We start from the raw sequence: 23,780 nt of genomic DNA, 5'->3' as shown, positions 1-23,780 counted from the left end.
CTCGGGACTGAGGGGCAGCTCGGGACTGAGGGGCAGCTCGGGACTGGAATTGCAGCTCGAGATTGAGGGGCAGCCCGGAACTGAGGGGCAGCCCGGAACTGAGGGGAAGCCCAGTACTGAGAGAAAGCCCAGCACTGAGAGGAAGCCCAGTACTGAGATGAAGCCCAGTACTGAGATGAAGCTCAGGTAGGTAGCCGGCTCCGGTAGATCCTGGCTGGCTTGCGGATGTGGAAGATTCTGGTTGAGTAGCAGATCTGGAAGATTCTGGTTGACTGGCAGATCTGGTAGAATCTGGTTGACTGGCAGATCTAGAAGATCATGGCTGACTGGCAGATCTAGCTGCTCTATGCAGGCTGACAGCTCCTTGCAGACTGACAGATCTGACTGCTCCATGCAGGCTGACAGCACCCTGCAGACTGGCAGTTCCTTGCAGACTGACAGCTCCTTGCAGACTGACAGCTCCTTGCAGACTGGCAGCTCTTTGCAGACTGGCAGCTCTGGCTGCTTTATGCAGACTGACAGCTCTGGCTGCTTCATACAGACTGACAGCTCTGACTGCTCCATGCAGGCTGACAGCACCCTGCAGACTGGCAGCTCCTTGCAGACTGACAGCTCCTTGCAGACTAGCAGCTCTTTGCAGACTGACAGCTCTGGTTGCTTCATGCAATCTGACAGCACCTTGCAGACTGACAGCTCCCTGCAGACTGGCAGCTCAGGCTGCTCCGAACAGGCAGGAGGCTCCGGCAGCGCTGTAGAGGAGGAAGGCTCTGATAGCGCTGAACAGGCGGGAGGCTCCGACAGCGCAGGAGGGAAAGAAGGCTCTGATAGCGCTGAACAGACAGGAGACTCCGGTAGTGCAGGAGAGAAGAAAGGCTCCGACAGCGCTGAACAGGCGGGAGACTCCGACAGCGCAGGAGGGAAGGAAGGCTCTGGCTGTGCTGAACAGGCGAGGCGCACTGAAGGCCTGGTGCGTGGTGCTAGAACTGGTGCTACAGGATCGAGGACACGCACAGGAAGCCTGGTGCGGGGAGCTGCTACCGGAGGACTGGTGTGTGGAGGTGGCTCTGGATAGACTGGACCGTGCAGGCGCACTGGAGCTCTTGAGCACCGAGCCTGCCCAAGGTTACCTGGCTCGATGCCCACTCTAGCCCGGCCAATACGAAGGGCTGGTATGAACCGCACCGGGCTATGCACCCGCACTGGAAACACTGTGCGCTCCATAGCATAACACGGTGTCTGCCCGGTCTCTCTAGCCCACCGGTAAGCATAGGGAGTTTGCGCAGGTCTCCTACCTGGCATAGCCATACTCCCTTTAAGCCCCCCCCCCAGTATTTTTTTTGGGCTGCTTTTCGGGCTTCCTTGCCAACCGTGTTCCCTCGTATCGTCGGCTCCTATCTCCGGCTGCCTCTGCTCTCCTTAGTGCCTCCACCTGTTCCCATGGGAGGCGATCTCTTCCGGCCAGTATCTCCTCCCAAGTGTAACAACCTTTACCATCCAACACGTCTTCCCATGTCCATTCTCCGAATAATTCATCCTCCTTTTGCTGCTCCAGCTGTCGCTGCCTGTTTATACCAGCGCCTCTCCGCTTTAGACGCCGTGTCTTTCTTTTCGACCCATCCAAGCCCTCTTCGCACTGCTCCAGCGAATCCAAGGTGGGCTCCTCTCTGGGTCGGCCGCCCACCTGTCTATTTCTTCCCACGTCGAACTAATTGCATAACCCTCCCTTCGCTGCTGCCTGTTAACACGCTGCTCGGTCCGAGTGCGGTGGGTGATTCTGTAACGTCGTTCTTCGTTTGTAGAAAGAGAGTCGGACCGAAATGCAGCGTGGTGGTTACTCATGACTTTAATGAAAAAGTGACACATGAAATAACTATACAAAATACAAAACAACAAATGGAACGTGAAACCTATTACAGCCTATCTGGTGAAACTACACAGAGCTCACCCACCAAATACAAGTGAAACCCAGGTTCCCCATCAGAGACAACAAGAATCACCTGACTCTGATTGAGAAGCGCCTCAGGCAGCCAAGCCTATACTAGACACACCCCTAATCAACCACAATCCCAATGCCTACAAAAAACCCAATATGACACTACAATAACCCCATGTCACACCCTGGCCTGAACAAATAATTAAAGAAAACACAAAATACAAAGACCAAGGCGTGACACTTGACTGTTGAGACTAGTGTTTTGCGGGTACTATTTAATGAAGCTGCCAGTTGAGGACTTGTGAGGCGTCTGTTTCTCAAACTAGACACTATAATGTACTTGTCCTCTTGCTCAGTTGTGCATCAAGGTCTCCCACTCCTCTTTCTATTCTGGTTAGAGCCTGTTTGCGCTGTTCTGTGGAGGGGAGATAGTACACAGCATTGTACGAGATTTACAGTATCTTGGCAATTTCTCACATGGAATAGCCTTCATTTCTCAGAACAAGAATAGACTGACGAGTTTCAGAACAAAGTCCTTTGTTTCTGGCCATTTTGAGTCTGTAATCGAAACCACAAATGTTGATGCTCCAGATACTCAACTAGTCTAAAGAAGGCCAGTTTTATTGCTTCTTTAATCAGGACAACAGTTTTCAGCTGGGCTAACATAATTGCAAAAGGGTTTTCTAATGATCAATTAACCTTTTAAAATGATAAACTTGGATTAGCGTGCCATTGGAACACAGGAGTGATGGTTGCTGATGATGGGCCTCTGTATGCCTATGTATGTCATGTTTTGTCTTATATTGTCTTGTCATTTTGCTTTTCCTTCTGTTCGTTTTCCCCCTGCTGGTCTTTTTAGGTTCGTTCCCTTTTTTCTCTCTCCCTCTCTCTCTTCTCTCTATCGTTCCGTTCCTGCTCCCAGCTGTTCCTATTCCCCTAATCAATCATTTAGTCTTCCCACACCTGTTCCCTATCTTTTCCCCTGATTAGAGTCCCTATTTCTCCCCTTGTTTTCCGTTTCTGTCCTGTCGGATCCTTGTATACTGTTCACCGTGCTGTGTCTTTGTATCGCCCTGTCGTGTCGTGTTTCCCTCAGATGCTGCGTGGTGAGCAGGTGTCTGAGTCTGCTACGGTCAAGTGCCTTCCCGAGGCAACCTGCAGTTCATTATCGAGTCTCCAGTCAGTTCTCGTGATTACGAGTGAAATTGTTTCTTATGCTTTATTTACCGCTCCGATTTGTCTAGGAGTATTGCTATTTCCTTAAACTGGATTAAAGACTCTGTTTTCGCCAAGTCGCTTTTGGGTCCTCATTCACCTGCATAACAGAAGGATCCGACCAAAGAATGGACCCAGCGACTACAGACGCTCGTAACACTGCCGTCGAGATCCAAGGAGCCATGCTCGGCAGACACGAGCAGGAATTGTCTGCTGCTCGTCATGCCATGGAGAACCTGGCCGCTCAGGTTTCCGACCTCTGGACAGTTCCAGAGTCTTCGTCTCGTGCCACCTGTTACTTCCTGGTCTGCCGAGCCTCCGGAACCTAGGGTTAATAACCCACCTTGCTACTCCGGGCAGCCCAAGGAGTGCCGCTCCTTTCTCACCCAGTGTGATATTGTGTTCTCTCTCCAACCCAACACATACTCTAGAGAGAGAGCTCGGGTTGCTTACGTCATTTCACTCCTTACTGGCCGGGCTCGAGAGTGGGGCACAGCTATCTGGGAGGCAAGGGCTGATTGTTCAAACAATTACCAGAACTTTAAAGAGGAGATGATTCGGGTTTTTGACCGTTCAGTTTTTGGTAGGGAGGCTTCTAGGGCCCTGGCTTCCCTATGCCAAGGTGATCGATCCATAACGGATTACTCTATAGAGTTTCGCACTCTTGCTGCCTCTAGTGACTGGAACGAGCCGGCGCTGCTCGCTCGTTTTCTGGAGGGACTCACGCAGTGGTTAAAGATGAGATTCTCTCCCGGGAGGTTCCTTCCAGTGTGGACTCTTTGATTGCTCTCGCCATCCGCATAGAACGACGGGTAGATCTTCATCACCAAGCTCGTGGAAGAGAGCTCGCGTCAACGGTGTTTCCCTGCTCCGCATCGCAACCATCTCCCTCCTCTGGCTCAGAGACTGAGCCCATGCAGCTGGGAGGTATTCGCATCTCGACTAAGGAGAGGGAACGGAGGATCACCAACCGCCTGTGCCTCTATTGCGGATTTGATGGACATTTTGTCAATTCATGTCCAGTAAAGCCAGAGCTCATCAGTAAGCGGAGGGCTACTGGTGAGCGCTACTACTCAGGTCTCTCCATCTAGATCCTGTACTACTATGTCGGTCCATCTACGCTGGACCGGTTCGGGTGCTACATGCAGTGCCTTGATAGACTCTGGGGCTGAGGGTTGTTTCATGGACGAAGCATGGGCTCGGAAACATGACATTCCTTTCAGACAGTTAGACAAGCCTACGCCCATGTTCGCCTTAGATGGTAGTCATCTTCCCAGTATCAGATTTGAGACACTACCTTTAACCCTCACAGTATCTGGTAACCACAGTGAGACTATTTCTTTTTTGATTTTTCGTTCACCGTTTACACCTGTTGTTTTGGGTCATCCCTGGCTAGTATGTCATAATCCTTCTATTAATTGGTCTAGTAATTCTATCCTATCCTGGAACGTTTCTTGTCATGTGAAGTGTTTAATGTCTGCCATCCCTCCCATTTCTTCTGTCCCCACTTCTCAGGAGGAACCTGGCGATTTGACAGGAGTGCCGGAGGAATATCATGATCTGCGCACGGTCTTCAGTCGGTCCCGAGCCAACTCCCTTCCTCCTCACCGGTCGTATGATTGTAGTATTGATCTCCTTCCGGGGACCACTCCTCCTCGGAGTAGACTATACTCTCTGTCGGCTCCTGAACGTAAGGCTCTCGAGGATTATTTGTCTGTGTCTCTTGACGCCGGTACCATAGTACCTTCTTCCTCTCCAGCCGGGGCGGGGGTTTTTTTTGTTAAGAAAAAGGACGGTACTCTACGCCCCTGCATGGATTATTGAGGGCTGAATGACATAACGGTTAAGAATCGTTATCCGCTTCCCCTTATGTCATCAGCCTTCGAGATTCTGCAGGGAGCCAGGTGCTTTACTAAGTTGGACCTTCGTAACGCTTACCATCTCGTGCGCATCAGAGAGGGGGACGAGTGGAAAACGGCGTTTAACACTCCGTTAGGGCATTTTGAGTACCGGGTTCTGCCGTTTGGTCTCGCCAATGCGCCAGCTGTTTTTCAGGCATTAGTTAATGATGTTCTGAGAGACATGCTGAACATCTTTGTTTTTGTCTACCTTGACGATATCCTGATTTTTTCACCGTCACTCGAGATTCATGTTCAGCACGTTCGACGTGTTCTCCAGCGCCTTTTAGAGAATTGTCCTATATACGAGGACCAATAGGCCTCTGGTCAACAGTAGTGTACTATTTAGGGAATAGGGTTTCTGTGACTATGAGTTTAGGTGCAAAGCAGCCACAACAGGGTGATGAAGAGGCTGCATTAACATGGGTATGAATTATCCCAGTCAGCCACAACAGGGTGATGAAGAGGCTGAATTAACATGGGTATGAATTATCCCAGTCAGCCACAACAGGGTGATGAAGAGGCTGCATTAACATGGATATGAATTATCCTAGTCAGCCACAACAGGGTGATGAAGAGGCTGCATTAACATGGATATGAATTATCCCAGTCAGCCACAACAGGGTGATGAAGAGGCTGCATTAACATGGATATGAATTATCCCAGTCAGCCACAACAGGGTGACGAAGAGGCTGCATTAACATGGGTATGAATTATCCCAGTCAGCCACAACAGGGTGACGAAGAGGCTGCATTAACATGGGTATGAATTATCCCAGTCAGCCACAACAGGGTGATGAAGAGGCTGCATTAACATGGATATGAATTATCCCAGTCAGCCACAACAGGGTGAAGAAGAGGCTGCATTAACATGGGTATGAATTATCCCAGTCAGCCACAACAGGGTGACGAAGAGGCTGCATTAACATGGGTATGAATTATCCCAGTCAGCCACAACAGGGTGACGAAGAGGCTGCATTAACATGGGTATGAATTATCCCAGTCAGCCACAACAGGGTGACGAAGAGGCTGCATTAACATGGGTATGAATTATCCCAGTCAGCCACAACAGGGTGACGAAGAGGCTGAATTAACATGGGTATGAATTATCCCAGTCAGCCACAACAGGGTGATGAAGAGGCTGCATTAACATGGATATGAATTATCCCAGTCAGCCACAACAGGGTGATGAAGAGGCTGCATTAACATGGGTATGAATTATCCCAGTCAGCCACAACAGGGTGATGAAGAGGCTGAATTAACATGGGTATGAATTATCCCAGTCAGCCACAACAGGGTGACGAAGAGGCTGCATTAACATGGGTATGAATTATCCCAGTCAGCCACAACAGGGTGACGAAGAGGCTGCATTAACATGGATATGAATTATCCCAGTCAGCCACAACAGGGTGATGAAGAGGCTGCATTAACATGGGTATGAATTATCCCAGTCAGCCACAACAGGGTGATGAAGAGGCTGAATTAACATGGGTATGAATTATCCCAGTCAGCCACAACAGGGTGACGAAGAGGCTGCATTAACATGGGTATGAATTATCCCAGTCAGCCACAACAGGGTGACGAAGAGGCTGCATTAACATGGATATGAATTATCCCAGTCAGCCACAACAGGGTGATGAAGAGGCTGCATTAACATGGATATGAATTATCCCAGTCAGCCACAACAGGGTGACGAAGAGGCTGCATTAACATGGGTATGAATTATCCCAGTCAGCCACAACAGGGTGACGAAGAGGCTGCATTAACATGGGTATGAATTATCCCAGTCAGCCACAACAGGGTGATGAAGAGGCTGCATTAACATGGGTATGAATTAGCCCAGTCATGGAATGTGATGTCTCGTTAGCTCTAATGGCTGTCTGACACAGGAGCACCCCAAGCATCTGCCTGACTCTGTTGCCCAGGAAAACAGAAAACACGATAATAGGAAGGGCTAATTGCCTCAGATATGATGCTGGTTGCCTCAGACATGATGCTGGTTGCCTCAGACATGAAGCTGGTTGCCTCAGACATGAAGCTGGTTGCCTCAGACATGATGCTGTTTGTCTCAGACATGATGCTGGTTGCCTCAGACATGATGCTGGTTGCCTCAGACATGAAGCTGGTTGCCTCAGACATGATGCTGTTTGCCTCAGACATGATGCTGGTTGCCTCAGACATGATGCTGGTTGCCTCAGACATGATGCTGGTTGCCGCAGTGTGACGACCCTCCCACTCCGTCTGCTGAATTCTTTCTCTCTTGTCCTTAATAGGATGTCGGTGGGCGGAGCCGGGAGGGTCGTCAGAGAAATGGGACACACCTGTGCTCGCTCGGGTGTGTCACCAGGACAAATACACCACTTCCCCATTCATTGAGGAGACTCTCTCTATGCAGACACATTTACAGATTTTGGTTGTGGCTGTTTTGTTTGTTTGCGTTGGCACCTTTCAGCACCCCTCATTGTCACATGTAAACACGCGATCACTCACTTACACTACTGACTAAACACACACTGTTGTTAATTGTATTTACGTTACTTCAGTTAATAAATATATGTTGTTATTCTTTATCTCCACGTTGTCTCCCTTTTGTTATGAACTTCGAGCAGGTTCGTGACATCAGACATGATTCAAGTTCCTAAACAGTCTTAGATGCATGCACACGTATGCACACACACGCAGCTCACTCATCACATTATCTCCTTAGGCATCTAAATGTTTACAATAGAAAAGAGGCAGGCCATTTGGGATATGGTATAGAATAGAGTGGGAATACTATGGGAATGTAGTCTGGGATTTGCCCCGCTGGAATGTCAGGAATGAGAGTTGGGGGGTTAGAGGTCATGGCATTGAGTATGGGGGGGTTAGGACGTGTGGTCTTGCTATCAGCACGCCATCCTTCTGTCTCCATGTTCCTGCCAGTACACATCTCCCACACATAATCATTGACACAAAGAACACAATGTACCAGAGGAAGGGGATGGCATAGTTATGTAGGCCAGCGACTTATCAACTTTATCAATGAAAATGAAATAGCGAATACTGCACGAGTATAAATACGCTAAATATACAAAACTATGTGGACACCCCTTCAAAGTAGTGGATTCGGCTATTTGAGTCACTTCCGTTGCTGACAGGTGTGTAAAATCGAGCACACAGCCATGCAATCTCCATAGACAAACATTATCAATTGAATGGCCTTACTGAAGAGCCCAGTGACTTTAAGCGTGGCACTGCTCTGCTAGAGCTGCCGTGGTCAACTGTAAGTGATGTTATGGTGAAGTGGAAACGTCTAGGAACAACAACGACTCAGCCGCGAAGTGATAGGTCACACAAGCACACAGAACGGGACCACCGAGTGCTGAAACATGTAAAAACGATCTGCCCTCGGTTGCAACACTCAATACCGAGTTTCAAACTGAAATTGAATGGCAGGGCACACTTTACAGGCTATCTGCATTGTCATTGTACCTTAAACTTGTACTGTATATCTCTACATCTGTACTTGTACTGTATATTGTCATCCGAGTGGCGCAGTGGTCTAAGTCACTGCATCTCAGTGTTAGAGGTGTCACTACAGACACCCTGGTTCAGTGGTCTAAGTCACTGCATCTCAGTGATAGAGGTGTCACTACAGACACCCTGGTTCAGTGGTCACTGCATCTCAGTGATAGAGGTCTAAGACACCCTCAGTGGTCTAAGTCACTGCATCTCAGTGATAGAGGTGTCACTACAGACACCCTGGTTCAGTGGTCTAAGTCACTGCATCTCAGTGATAGAGGTGTCACTACAGACACCCTGGTTCAGTGGTCTAAGTCACTGCATCTCAGTGATAGAGGTGTCACTACAGACACCCTGGTTCAGTGGTCTAAGTCACTGCATCTCAGTGATAGAGGTGTCACTACAGACACCCTGGTTCAGTGGTCTAAGTCACTGCATCTCAGTGATAGAGGTGTCACTACAGACACCCTGGTTCGAATTCAGGCTGTGTCACATGTATCACATTGTGCGCTGCCATTGGGCGGTGCACAATTTGCCCAGCGTTGTCAGGGATTGGCCAGTGTAGGCCGTCATTGTAATTAAGAATTTGTTCTTAACTGACTTGCCTAATTATAAAATAAAATAAAAACATGTAGCACTACACTGAGAGACACACAGCATGAGGTTCAGCGGTCACTCACCAGGGCTTTAGTCTCCTCCTCGTCTTTGTAATAGTGTAGCTGTTCCCCTCGAAGTACGAACCAGCGTGTGTGCCACGTCTTCACAAAGCCTCCCTGCTTCCGCAGCCAGCCACACCTGATGACATTCTGCCTGCCCAGGCCTCGGCCATGCTGGGGACTACTGTTGGACACGGCCTTCTCTTCCATGGTGGTGGTCAGGCAAGAAGATCCCCACTAGACCTCTAGAAGATCGCCCTGTTAGCAGCAGAAAAGAGAGAAGAAGGTTATCGAAGCCAACTTTAATATAGAGGACAGGAGAGCTGAAGGTCCCTAATAGTTGCTCTGTTATCCGATAATGCCAGAATCTATTGATCTGTGAAGCCGAACGGCATCACTACCAGAGAAAGCTCCTAAATTAATGTTACTTTGGCATGAGAAGCTGTAGACAGAACAGCTGATCGTGCAGATATAGGAACGGACTTGTAAGGCAGACCCCAAAGTGACTTTCCCATCAACTGTGTATAATATTATAGGCACAATGGAGGCCCACAGGGGCGGCAGGGTAGCCTAGTGGTTAGTGCGTTGGACTAGTAACCGGAAGGTTGCAAGTTCAAACCCCTGAGCTGACAAGGTACAAATCTGTCGTTCTGTCCCTGAACAGGCAGTTAACCCACTGTTCCTAGGCTGTCATTGAAAATAAGAATTTGTTCTTAACTGACTTGCCTGGTTAAATAAAATAAAATAAATAAATAAAAGAAACAACTCTTCAATTAGGTTTTGTAACTCTTGTCACAGAAGTGGTCATAAAATGCAGAAATGTTGAGATGATGTTTGGTCTCAATTCTACTAGATTTTGAGCTGTCTCCTTAAACCTTTGGATGTTGATTATTTGACGGTAAGGTGTTAATAATTTCTTCCTTTGCAACTCATTCATTTCTATGTCTGATGGCTATTTCTATTTGTGTTGGCTCTAATACAGTAGGGTGACTTTGGTGAATGTGCTCTCTGTGACGTATACAGAGTGCTAGATCAAATGTAATGGCTCATTGTAAGACACAAAGAATAGTTTGTTATCCCAAGCGTGGTGCATACGGCCAGCTGAGTGTATACTGTAGATGTGGGTGTGCTTTCGAAAAGTCATTGTTTTGTTATTCACAGAATGGCCATAGATCTTTCACCACTGGTATGCTAATGTCGGGTGCTGTAAACTGAGATGCTAATACATTTCATATGTGAAAGTTCTTTTTGATTTAACTTCAACAGTTGTTCTTGATTATTTCCAAATTCTGATTCGTTGTTTTATTTTCTCATATGATTTTCTCTCAAAGGTTGTTAGGAGAGTTGGAGAATTTTAATTTAAAATTTTTTTATTATTATCATATCTTGTCCCTGTTTTGATAAAACTATATCCCCATTAATCTATTTTATGTTCAATGTTTCATCTGTGCTGGTCTTATTAGTGTTTGGTCTCACAAGGAAGAACTTGGTGGGTATCCCGGTTCTCTAAATACCTCGACCAGGGCGTGACACGTCTGTACCTTCAGTTATGTGTTTGGTCTCTCAAGGAAGACGGTGTCATCTGATTCTGTATCGTTCTCTTTGAGCTGTTCCTAATTCCCTTAATCATCATTTAGTTTCCCACACCTGTTCCCGATTCTGTTTCTCTAAATACCTCGATTGGAGTCCCTATTTATTCAGTTATGTGTTCCGTCTCACTGTCCTGTGGTGGGTTTCTGTGTTCTCTAAATTCGACCAGTGCTGTGATTGTGTTATCTTTGTCTCACAAGAAAGAACGTGTTGGGTGATTCTGTAATTCTCTAAATACCTCGACCCCTGTCCTGAATGTCCTTCAGTTTTTTTGGTTTCACAGATGCTGGTGTGAGCAGGTTCTCTAAATCAACTAGGGCGTGACACGTAATGTACCTTCAGTTATGTGTTTGGTTTCACAAGGAAGAACGGTGACCTGCAGTCTGTGGTTCTCTAAATACCTCGACCAGGGCGTGACACGTAATGTACCTTCAGTTATGTGTTTGGTCTCACAGACTAGGTGGATTTCTGTTATTCTCTAAATTGGACTTGAATAAACCTTCAGTTATGTTTTGTTTCAAGGAAGAACGGTGTGGTGGGTCCTTCTTTTCTCTAAATACCTGCATGACACAATGTACCTTCAGGTTTTGTTACAAGGAGAGTTGGAGAATTTTAATTTAAAATATACTTTTTATGATGAGTTATCTTTTATATCTTCAGTATTCATCTGACTGTTTTGATAAAACTATATCTGAAGTAATGCTTCAGTTGTGTTTGGTCCAATCAGATAATCGGTGTATTCTTAACGGTTCTCTAAATACCTCGACCAGGGCGTGACACGTAATGTACCTTCAGTTATGTGTTTGGTTTCACAAGGAAGAACGGTGTGGTGGGTGATTCTGTAACGGTTCTCTAAATACCTCGACCAGGGCGTGACACGTAATGTACCTTCAGTTATGTGTTTGGTCTCACAAGGAAGAACGGTGTGGTGGGTGATTCTGTAACGGTTCTCTAAATACCTCGACCAGGGCGTGACACGTAATGTACCTTCAGTTATGTGTTTGGTCTCACAAGGAAGAACGGTGTGGTGGGTGATTCTGTAACGGTTCTCTAAATACCTCGACCAGGGCGTGACACGTAATGTACCTTCAGTTATGTGTTTGGTCTCACAAGGAAGAACGGTGTGGTGGGTGATTCTGTAACGGTTCTCTAAATACCTCGACCAGGGCGTGACACGTAATGTACCTTCAGTTATGTGTTTGGTCTCACAAGGAAGAACGGTGTGGTGGGTGATTCTGTAACGGTTCTCTAAATACCTCGACCAGGGCGTGACACGTAATGTACCTTCAGTTATGTGTTTGGTCTCACAAGGAAGAACGGTGTGGTGGGTGATTCTGTAACGGTTCTCTAAATACCTCGACCAGGGCGTGACACGTAATGTACCTTCAGTTGTGTTTTGGTCTCACAAGGAAGAACGGTGTGGTGGGTGATTCTGTAACGGTTCTCTAAATACCTCGACCAGGGCGTGACACGTAATGTACCTTCAGTTATGTGTTTGGTCTCACAAGGAAGAACGGTGTGGTGGGTGATTCTGTAACGGTTCTCTAAATACCTCGACCAGGGCGTGACACGTAATGTACCTTCAGTTATGTGTTTGGTCTCACAAGGAAGAACGGTGTGGTGGGTGATTCTGTAACGGTTCTCTAAATACCTCGACCAGGGCGTGACACGTAATGTACCTTCAGTTATGTGTTTGGTCTCACAAGGAAGAACGGTGTGGTGGGTGATTCTGTAACGGTTCTCTAAATACCTCGACCAGGGCGTGACACGTAATGTACCTTCAGTTATGTGTTTGGTCTCACAAGGAAGAACGGTGTGGTGGGTGATTCTGTAACGGTTCTCTAAATACCTCGACCAGGGCGTGACACGTAATGTACCTTCAGTTATGTGTTTGGTCTCACAAGGAAGAACGGTGTGGTGGGTGATTCTGTAACGGTTCTCTAAATACCTCGACCAGGGCGTGACACGTAATGTACCTTCAGTTATGTGTTTGGTCTCACAAGGAAGAACGGTGTGGTGGGTGATTCTGTAACGGTTCTCTAAATACCTCGACCAGGGCGTGACACGTAATGTACCTTCAGTTATGTGTTTGGTCTCACAAGGAAGAACGGTGTGGTGGGTGATTCTGTAACGGTTCTCTAAATACCTCGACCAGGGCGTGACACGTAATGTACCTTCAGTTATGTGTTTGGTCTCACAAGGAAGAACGGTGTGGTGGGTGATTCTGTAACGGTTCTCTAAATACCTCGACCAGGGCGTGACACGTAATGTACCTTCAGTTATGTGTTTGGTCTCACAAGGAAGAACGGTGTGGTGGGTGATTCTGTAACGGTTCTCTAAATACCTCGACCAGGGCGTGACACGTAATGTACCTTCAGTTATGTGTTTGGTCTCACAAGGAAGAACGGTGTGGTGGGTGATTCTGTAACGGTTCTCTAAATACCTCGACCAGGGCGTGACACGTAATGTACCTTCAGTTATGTGTTTGGTCTCACAAGGAAGAACGGTGTGGTGGGTGATTCTGTAACGGTTCTCTAAATACCTCGACCAGGGCGTGACACGTAATGTACCTTCAGTTATGTGTTTGGTCTCACAAGGAAGAACGGTGTGGTGGGTGATTCTGTAACGGTTCTCTAAATACCTCGACCAGGGCGTGACACGTAATGTACCTTCAGTTATGTGTTTGGTCTCACAAGGAAGAACGGTGTGGTGGGTGATTCTGTAACGGTTCTCTAAATACCTCGACCAGGGCGTGACACGTAATGTACCTTCAGTTATGTGTTTGGTCTCACAAGGAAGAACGGTGTGGTGGGTGATTCTGTAACGGTTCTCTAAATACCTCGACCAGGGCGTGACACGTAATGTACCTTCAGTTATGTGTTTGGTCTCCAAGGAAGAACGGTGTGGTGGGTGATTCTGTAACGGTTCTCTAAATACCTCGACCAGGGCGTGACACGTAATGTACCTTCAGTTATGTGTTTGGTCTCACAAGGAAGAACGGTGTGGTGGGTGATTCTGTAACGGTTCTCTAAATACCTCGACCAGGGCGTGACACGTAATGTACCTTCAGTTATGTGTTTGGTCTCACAAGGAAGAACGGTGTGGTGGGTGATTCTGTAACGGTTCTCTAAATACCTCGACCAGGGCGTGACACGTAATGTACCTTCAGTTATGTGTTTGGTCTCACAAGGAAGAACGGTGTGGTGGGTGATTCTGTAACGGTTCTCTAAATACCTCGACCAGGGCGTGACACGTAATGTACCTTCAGTTATGTGTTTGGTCTCACAAGGAAGAACGGTGTGGTGGGTGATTCTGTAACGGTTCTCTAAATACCTCGACCAGGGCGTGACACGTAATGTACCTTCAGTTATGTGTTTGGTCTCACAAGGAAGAACGGTGTGGTGGGTGATTCTGTAACGGTTCTCTAAATACCTCGACCAGGGCGTGACACGTAATGTACCTTCAGTTATGTGTTTGGTCTCACAAGGAAGAACGGTGTGGTGGGTGATTCTGTAACGGTTCTCTAAATACCTCGACCAGGGCGTGACACGTAATGTACCTTCAGTTATGTGTTTGGTCTCACAAGGAAGAACGGTGTGGTGGGTGATTCTGTAACGGTTCTCTAAATACCTCGACCAGGGCGTGACACGTAATGTACCTTCAGTTATGTGTTTGGTCTCACAAGGAAGAACGGTGTGGTGGGTGATTCTGTAACGGTTCTCTAAATACCTCGACCAGGGCGTGACACGTAATGTACCTTCAGTTATGTGTTTGGTCTCACAAGGAAGAACGGTGTGGTGGGTGATTCTGTAACGGTTCTCTAAATACCTCGACCAGGGCGTGACACGTAATGTACCTTCAGTTATGTGTTTGGTCTCACAAGGAAGAACGGTGTGGTGGGTGATTCTGTAACGGTTCTCTAAATACCTCGACCAGGGCGTGACACGTAATGTACCTTCAGTTATGTGTTTGGTCTCACAAGGAAGAACGGTGTGGTGGGTGATTCTGTAACGGTTCTCTAAATACCTCGACCAGGGCGTGACACGTAATGTACCTTCAGTTATGTGTTTGGTCTCACAAGGAAGAACGGTGTGGTGGGTGATTCTGTAACGGTTCTCTAAATACCTCGACCAGGGCGTGACACGTAATGTACCTTCAGTTATGTGTTTGGTCTCACAAGGAAGAACGGTGTGGTGGGTGATTCTGTAACGGTTCTCTAAATACCTCGACCAGGGCGTGACACGTAATGTACCTTCAGTTATGTGTTTGGTCTCACAAGGAAGAACGGTGTGGTGGGTGATTCTGTAACGGTTCTCTAAATACCTCGACCAGGGCGTGACACGTAATGTACCTTCAGTTATGTGTTTGGTCTCACAAGGAAGAACGGTGTGGTGGGTGATTCTGTAACGGTTCTCTAAATACCTCGACCAGGGCGTGACACGTAATGTACCTTCAGTTATGTGTTTGGTCTCACAAGGAAGAACGGTGTGGTGGGTGATTCTGTAACGGTTCTCTAAATACCTCGACCAGGGCGTGACACGTAATGTACCTTCAGTTATGTGTTTGGTCTCACAAGGAAGAACGGTGTGGTGGGTGATTCTGTAACGGTTCTCTAAATACCTCGACCAGGGCGTGACACGTAATGTACCTTCAGTTATGTGTTTGGTCTCACAAGGAAGAACGGTGTGGTGGGTGATTCTGTAACGGTTCTCTAAATACCTCGACCAGGGCGTGACACGTAATGTACCTTCAGTTATGTGTTTGGTCTCACAAGGAAGAACGGTGTGGTGGGTGATTCTGTAACGGTTCTCTAAATACCTCGACCAGGGCGTGACACGTAATGTACCTTCAGTTATGTGTTTGGTCTCACAAGGAAGAACGGTGTGGTGGGTGATTCTGTAACGGTTCTCTAAATACCTCGACCAGGGCGTGACACGTAATGTACCTTCAGTTATGTGTTTGGTCTCACAAGGAAGAACGGTGTGGTGGGTGATTCTGTAACGGTTCTCTTGCGGTGAAGGAGAGTCGGACCAAAAATGCAGCGTGTAGATTGCGATCCATGTTTATTCAACTAACGTAACACGAATCTAAATACAAACACTACAAAACGTAACGAAAACCGAAACAGCCTAATACTGGTGCACATACACACAGAACAAGGACATCAAGACACTAAGGACAATCACCCACGAAACACACAAAGAATATGACAACGATAAACACCTGCCTCTGATTGAGAACCACTTCAGACAGCCATAGACTTAACTAGAACACCCCACTAAGCTACATTCCCAATACATACACACCACATACAAAAACCCATGTCACACCCTGGCCTGACCAAAAAAATGAAGATAGACACAAAATACCTCGACCAGGGCGTGACACGTAATGTACCTTCAGTTATGTGTTTGGTCTCACAAGGAAGAACGGAAAACATTATTTTGTAGCTTGCTTACAGGAAACGTGTTACCTAAGGACATTTGTATGTCTAAAGAAGACAATGATATCAGCCTAAAGGACACTTCTGGGGTGATGCTGCTAGCACCATGAGCCACTTGGTCACAAGATTGTCTACAGTGACTACAGTGCTGGCCGTCCAAATCGAAACACTTCTGTCTGATGCAGAATAAGATGTGTTCAAGGGTGGATGGTGAAGGGCTAACGTCCCGAAGTGACTCTTCTTATTAACTGTATACAAGAATGTCCTCTGCGTTGTCTTAGGAATTCAGCCTTCTCTGTGTTGATCTCGCCAACCCCCATTGTCTCACCTCTGAGGAGCAGAGGTGATGTCATGTAGGTCTAATATCTGATTGGAGGTTAACTTTACAGTAGTACTATTGGTCAACAACTCAGATTTTGAATCAAAACAACTCAAATGCTTATAAAAGGGTCTTAGATTCATTGTTCTTTTCTTTTTCTCTTTCTTGTTCCTGAACTGCTTCCCCCCCTCTCTCTCTCTCTCTCTCTCTCTCTCTCTCTCTCTGTCTCTCTCTTTTTCTCTCTCTCTCTCTCTCTCTCTCTCTCTCTCTCTCTCTCTCTCTCTCTCTCTCTCTCTCTCTCTCTCTCTCTCTCTCTCTCTCTCTCTCTCTCTCTCTCTTCTCTCTCTCTCTCTCTCTCTCTCTCTCTCTCTCTCTCTCTCTCTCTCTCTCTCTCTCTCTCTCTCTCTCTCTCTGTCTCTGTCTCTCTCTCTCTCTCTCTCTCTCTCTCTCTCTCTCTCTCTCTCTCTCTCTCTCTCTCTCTCTCTCTCTCTCTGTCTCTCTCTTTTTCTCTCTCTCTCTCTCTCTCTCTCTCTCTCTCTCTCTCTCTCTCTCTCTCTCTCTCTCTCTCTCTCTCTCTCTTGCCTTGTAACTTAAGCTTTATGCCTTGTATATGAATTAATTCATTTTACAGAGTTATTAAATACACTTGTATTTAGAATTCCATTTTCAGACATTTACTAATTGTCTATTGCTGTAACTCAACTATAGTGTTCTGTTTCTGTAAATCAAATATAGTGTTCTATTACTGTAACTCAACTATAGTGTTCTATTACTATAATTCAACTATAGTGTTCTATTACTTTAACTCAACTGTAGTGTTCCATTACTGTAACTATAGTGTTCTATTACTGTAACTATAGTGTTCTATTACTGTAACTATAGTGTTCTATTACTGTAACTCAACTATAGTGTTCTATTACTATAACTATAGTGTTATATTACTGTAACTATAGTGTTCTATTACTGTAACTCAACTATAGTGTTCTATTACTGTAACTGTAGTGTTTATTACTGTAACTATAGTGTTCTATTACTGTAACTATAGTGTTCTATTACTATAACTCAACTATAGTGTTCTATTACTGTAACTATAGTGTTCTATTACTATAACTCAACTATAGTGTTCTATTACTTTAACTCAACTATAGTGTTCTATTACTGTAACTATAGTGTTCCATTACTGTAACTGTAGTGTTCCATTACTGTAACTATAGTGTTCTATTACTGTAACTATAGTGTTCTATTACTATAACTCAACTATAGTATTCTATTACTATAACTCAACTATAGTGTTCTATTACTGTAACTATAGTGTTCCATTACTGTAACTGTAGTGTTCCATTACTGTAACTATAGTGTTATATTATTGTAACTATAGTGTTCTATTACTATAACTCAACTATAGTGTTCTATTACTATAACTCAACTATAGTGTTCTATTACTGTAACTATAGTGTTCTATTACTATAACTCAACTATAGTGTTCTATTACTTTAACTCAACTGTAGTGTTCCATTACTGTAACTATAGTGTTCTATTACTGTAACTATAGTGTTCTATTACTGTAACTATAGTGTTCTATTACTATAACTCAACTATAGTGTTCTATTACTATAACTATAGTGTTCTATTACTGTAACTATAGTGTTATATTACTGTAACTCAACTATAGTGTTCTATTACTGTAACTGTAGTGTTTATTACTGTAACTATAGTGTTCTATTACTGTAACTATAGTGTTCTATTACTATAACTCAACTATAGTGTTCTATTACTGTAACTATAGTGTTCTATTACTATAACTCAACTATAGTGTTCTATTACTTTAACTCAACTATAGTGTTCTATTACTGTAACTATAGTGTTCCATTACTGTAACTGTAGTGTTCCATTACTGTAATTATAGTGTTCTATTACTGTAACTATAGTGTTCTATTACTATAACTCAACTATAGTGTTCTATTACTATAACTCAACTATAGTGTTCTATTACTGTAACTATAGTGTTCCATTACTGTAACTGTAGTGTTCCATTACTGTAACTATAGTGTTATATTATTGTAACTATAGTGTTCTATTACTATAACTCAACTATAGTGTTCTATTACTATAACTCAACTATAGTGTTCTATTACTGTAACTATAGTGTTCTATTACTATAACTCAACTATAGTGTTCTATTACTTTAACTCAACTATAGTGTTCCATTACTGTAACTATAGTGTTCTATTACTGTAACTAAAGTGTTCTATTACTGTAACTCAACTATAGTGTTCTATTACTGTAACTCAACTATAGTGTTCTATTACTGTAACTGTAGTGTTTATTACTGTAACTGTAGTGTTCTATTACTGTAACTATAGTGTTCTATTACTGTAACTCAACTAGAGTGTTATATTACTGTAACTAAAGTGTTATATTACTGTAACTACAGTGTTCTATTACTGTAACTATAGTGTTCTATTACTGTAACTATAGTGTTCTATTACTGTACCTATAGTGTTCTATTACTGTAACTATAGTGTTCCATTACTGTAACTATAGTGTTCTATTACTGTAACTATAGTGTTCCATTACTGTAACTATAGTGTTCTATTACTGTAACTATAGTGTTCTATTACTGTAACTCAACTATAGTGTTATATTACTGTAACTATAGTGTTCTATTACTGTAACTCAACAATAGAGTTATATTACTGTAACTATAGTGTTCTATTACTGTAACTATAGTGTTCCATTACTGTAACTATAGTGTTATATTACTGGAACTATAGTGTTCTATTACTGTACCTATAGTGTTATATTACTGTAACTCAACTATAGTGTTCTATTACTGTAACTATAGTGTTCTGTTACTGTAACTCAACTATAGTGTTATATTACTGTAACTGTAGTGTTTATTACTGTAATTATAGTGTTCTATTACTGTAACTAAAGTGTTATATTACTGTAACTACAGTGTTCTATTACTGTAACTATAGTGTTCTATTACTGTAACTATAGTGTTCTATTACTGTACCTATAGTGTTCTATTACTGTAACTATAGTGTTCCATTACTGTAACTATAGTGTTCTATTACTGTAACTATAGTGTTCTATTACTGTAACTCAACTATAGTGTTATATTACTGTAACTATAGTGTTCTATTACTGTAACTCAACAATAGAGTTATATTACTGTAACTATAGTGTTCTATTACTGTAACTATAGTGTTCCATTACTGTAACTATAGTGTTATATTACTGGAACTATAGTGTTCTATTACTGTACCTATAGTGTTATATTACTGTAACTCAACTATAGTGTTCTATTACTGTAACTATAGTGTTCTGTTACTGTAACTCAACTATAGTGTTCTATTACTGTAACTGTAGTGTTTATTACTGTAACTATAGTGTTCTATTACTGTAACTATAGTGTTCTATTACTGTAACTCAACTAGAGTGTTATATTACTGTAACTCAACTAAAGTGTTCTATTACTGTAACTCAACTATAGTGTTATATTACTGTAACTGTAGTGTTTATTACTGTAATTATAGTGTTCTATTACTGTAACTAAAGTGTTATATTACTGTAACTACAGTGTTCTATTACTGTAACTATAGTGTTCTATTACTGTAACTATAGTGTTCTATTACTGTACCTATAGTGTTCTATTACTGTAACTATAGTGTTCCATTACTGTAACTATAGTGTTCTATTACTGTACCTATAGTGTTCTATTACTGTAACTATAGTGTTCCATTACTGTAACTATAGTGTTCCATTACTGTAACTATAGTGTTATATTACTGTAACTATAGTGTTCTATTACTGTAACTCAACTATAGTGTTCTATTACTGTAACTATAGTGTTCTATTACTGTAACTCAACTATAGTGTTCCATTACTGTAACTATAGTGTTCTATTACTGTAACTATAGTGTTCCATTACTGTAACTATAGTGTTCTATTACTGTAACTATAGTGTTATATTACTGTAACTATAGTGTTATATTACTTTAACTCAACTATAGTGTTCTATTACTGTAACTCAACTATAGTCTCTTGCATTTTGCTAATTATCTTTATGGAGTCAGATACATGTTTTAACAGGCTAATTGCTTTGTCTTATTATGGGTGCATGTGATGTACAGTGGGGAGAACAAGTATTTGATACACTGCCGATTTTGCAGGTTTTCCAACTTACGAAGCATGTAGAGGTCTGTAATTTCTAAAACAAAAATCCAGAAGTAATAAATGTGCTTTTTATTTCATGACATAAGTATTTGATCACCTACCAACCAGTAAGAATTCCGTCTCTCACAGACCTGTTAGTTTTGCTTTAAGAAGCCCTCCTGTTCTCCACTCATTACCTGTATTAACTGTACCTGTTTGAAGTCTTTACCTGTATAAAATACACCTGTCCACACACTCAATCAAACAGACTCCAACCTCTCCACAATGGAAAAGACCAGAGAGCTGTGTAAGGACATCAGGGGTCAAATTGTAGACCTGCACAAGGCTGGGATGGGCTACAGGACAATAGGCAAGCAGCTTGTGGAGAAGGCAACAACTGTTTGCGCAATTATTAGAAAATGGAAGAAGTTCCAGATGACGGTCAATCACCCTCGGTCTGGGGCTCCATGCAAGATCTCACCTCGTGGGGCATCAATGATCATGAGGAAGGTGAGGGATCAGCCCAGAACTACACGGCAGGACCTGGTCGATGACCTGAAGAGAGCTGGGACCACAGTCTCAAAGAAAACCATTAGTAACACACTACGCTATCATGGATTAAAATGCTACAGCGCACGCAAGGTCCCCCTGCTCAAGCCAGCGCATGTCCAGGCCCATCTGAAGTTTGCCAATGACCATCTGGATGATCCAGAGGAGGAATGGGAGAAGGTCATGTGGTCTGTGGTCTGATGAGACAAAAATATAGCTTTTTGGTCTAAACTCCACTCGCCGTGTTTGGAGGAAGAAGAAGGATGAGTACAACCCCAAGAACACCATCCCAACTGTGAAGCATGGAGGTGGAAACATCATTCTTTGTGGATGCTTTTCTGCAAAGGGGACAGGACGACTGCACCATATTGAGGGGAGGATGGATGGGGCCATGTATCGCGAAATCTTGGCCAACAACCTCCTTCCCTCAGTAAGAGTATTGAAGATGGGTCGTGGCTGGGTCTTTCAGCATGACAACAACCCGAAACACACAGCCAGGGCAACTAAGGAGTCGCTCCGTAAGAAGCATCTCAAGGTCCTGGAGTGGCCTAGCCAGTCTCCAGACCTGAACCCAATAGAAAATCTTTGGAGGGAGCTGAAAGTCCGTATTGCCCAGTGACAGCCCCGAAACCTGAAGGATTTGGAAAAGGTCTGTATGGAGGAGAGGGCCTAAATCCCTGCTGCAGTGTGTGCAAACCTGGTCAAGAACTACAGGAAACATATGATCTCTGTAATTGCAAACAAAGGTTTCTGTACCAAATATTAAGTTCTGCTTTTTTGATGTATCAAATACTTATGCCATGCAATAAAAAGCTAATTCATTACTTAAAAATCATACAATGTGATTTTCTGGATTTTTGTTTTAGATTCCGTCTCTCACAGTTGAAGTGTACCAATGATAAAAATATTTCTACATGCTTTGTAAGTAGGAAAACCTGCAAAATCGGCAGTGTATCAAATACTTGTTCTCCCCACTGTATGTATACTATACTGTATATACACATATCAGGTATTGCTGCAAACTACAGACTAACATGTAAATATCAATGGTGTGACCACATCCCTGAAAAGCAGGAAGAACATCCAGGGTCAGATCTGATAAATCTAACCACATTACCATGTTATTGTTTTGTTCTATTCACTTTCCATGCAGTGTCCCAGCCTGTATTCTGTAGCCTGTAGCCTGTAGCCTGTAGCCTGCAGCCTGCAGCCTGTATTCTGTAGCCTGTAGCTTGTATTCTGTAGCCTGTAGCCTACAGCCTGTAGTCTGTAGCCTGCAGCCTGTAGCCTGTAGCTTGTAGCCTGTAGCCTGTAGCCTGTATTCTGTAGCATTTAGCCTGTAGCCTGCAGCCTGTAGTCTGTAGCCTGAAGCCTGCAGCCTGTAGCCTGTAGCCTGTAGCCTGCAGCCTGTAGCCTGTAGCCTGTAGCCTGTAGCCTGTAGCCTGTAGCCTGTAGCCTGCAGCCTGTAGCCTGCAACCTGTAGTCTGTAGCCTGCAGCCTGTAGCCTGTAGCCTGTAGTTTGTAGCCTGTAGCCTGTAGCCTGCAGCCTGTAGTCTGTAGCCTGCAGCCTGTAGCCTGTAGCCTGTAGCCTGTAGCCTGTAGCCTGTAAGCCGGTAAGCCTGTAAGCCTGTAGCCTGTAGCCTGTAGCCTGTAAGCCTGTAAGCCTGTAGCCTGTAAGCCTGTAGCCTGTAGCCTGTACAGTATTTCGATTTTTTCCTGATAAACAAATCATTGATGTGGTGTGACACACAGAGACACAATGTCTGTTTGTCTGGGTTGTGAATGAAGGGAGGTAATGTCCATGTGGGAGGAAGGAGGTCTAGTTAGAGAGCTAACAGTAGAAAATTTGACTTCAGATTCTAGGCCAGGTGCTGCAGACTGTTCTAGTGCCCTCGCCAATTCATTGATATATTTGTTGAAGAGGGTGGGGCTTAAGCTGCATCCCTGTCTCAACCCACGGCCCTGTGGAAAGAAATGTGTGTATTTTTGCCAATTTCAACCGCACACTTGTTGCATGTGTACATGGATTTTATAATGTCGTATGTTTTTCCCCCAACACCACTTTCCATGAATTTGTATAGCAGACCCTCATGCCAAATTGAGTCAAAAGATTTTTTGAAATCAACAAAGCATCAACAAAGCAAGACTTTGCCTTTGTTTTTGTCACGCCTTGGTCATTGTATTTTGTGTTTTTGGTATATGTTTGGGTAAGCCAGGGTGTGACATGGGTTTATATGTTGTGTTTCGTATTGGGGTTTGTAGTAATTGGGATTGTGTATGATTAGGGGTGTGTCTAGTTAGGCTTGGCTGCCTGGGGCGATTCTCAATCAGAGTCAGGTGCTTGTCGTTGTCTCTGATTGAGAACCGTATTTAGACAGCCTGACTTTCGCGTTGTAATTTGTGGGTGTTTGTCCCTGTCTCTGTGTTGTAGTCAGCAGATAGGCTGTAATTAGTTTCACGTTTAGTTTGTTGTTTTCTCATATACAGTTCTTTCATGTACCGCGATTATTTTCATT

At 44.0% G+C, this 23,780-nt stretch overlaps 1 protein-coding gene across 1 annotated transcript in view; it reads right to left on the bottom strand.

Moving 5' to 3' along the window:
* The window catches only part of arhgap24 (Rho GTPase activating protein 24), a 253,952-nt gene that overhangs the window by 205,905 nt on the left and 24,267 nt on the right, over nt 1-23,780 (bottom strand). Inside the window, exon 2 of the mRNA XM_046305173.1 lies at nt 9,227-9,460. Coding sequence (XP_046161129.1) covers nt 9,227-9,412 — 186 coding nt within the window. The 5' untranslated portion in view covers nt 9,413-9,460. The remainder of the gene's footprint in view (nt 1-9,226; nt 9,461-23,780) is intronic.

The sequence above is a fragment of the Oncorhynchus gorbuscha genome, linkage group LG16 (genome assembly GCF_021184085.1).
Source record: "Oncorhynchus gorbuscha isolate QuinsamMale2020 ecotype Even-year linkage group LG16, OgorEven_v1.0, whole genome shotgun sequence".
Taxonomy (NCBI): Eukaryota; Metazoa; Chordata; class Actinopteri; order Salmoniformes; family Salmonidae; genus Oncorhynchus; species Oncorhynchus gorbuscha.
The sequence above is the reverse complement of the archived record's forward strand: the minus strand, read 5'-3'. Positions and strand labels throughout refer to the sequence as shown.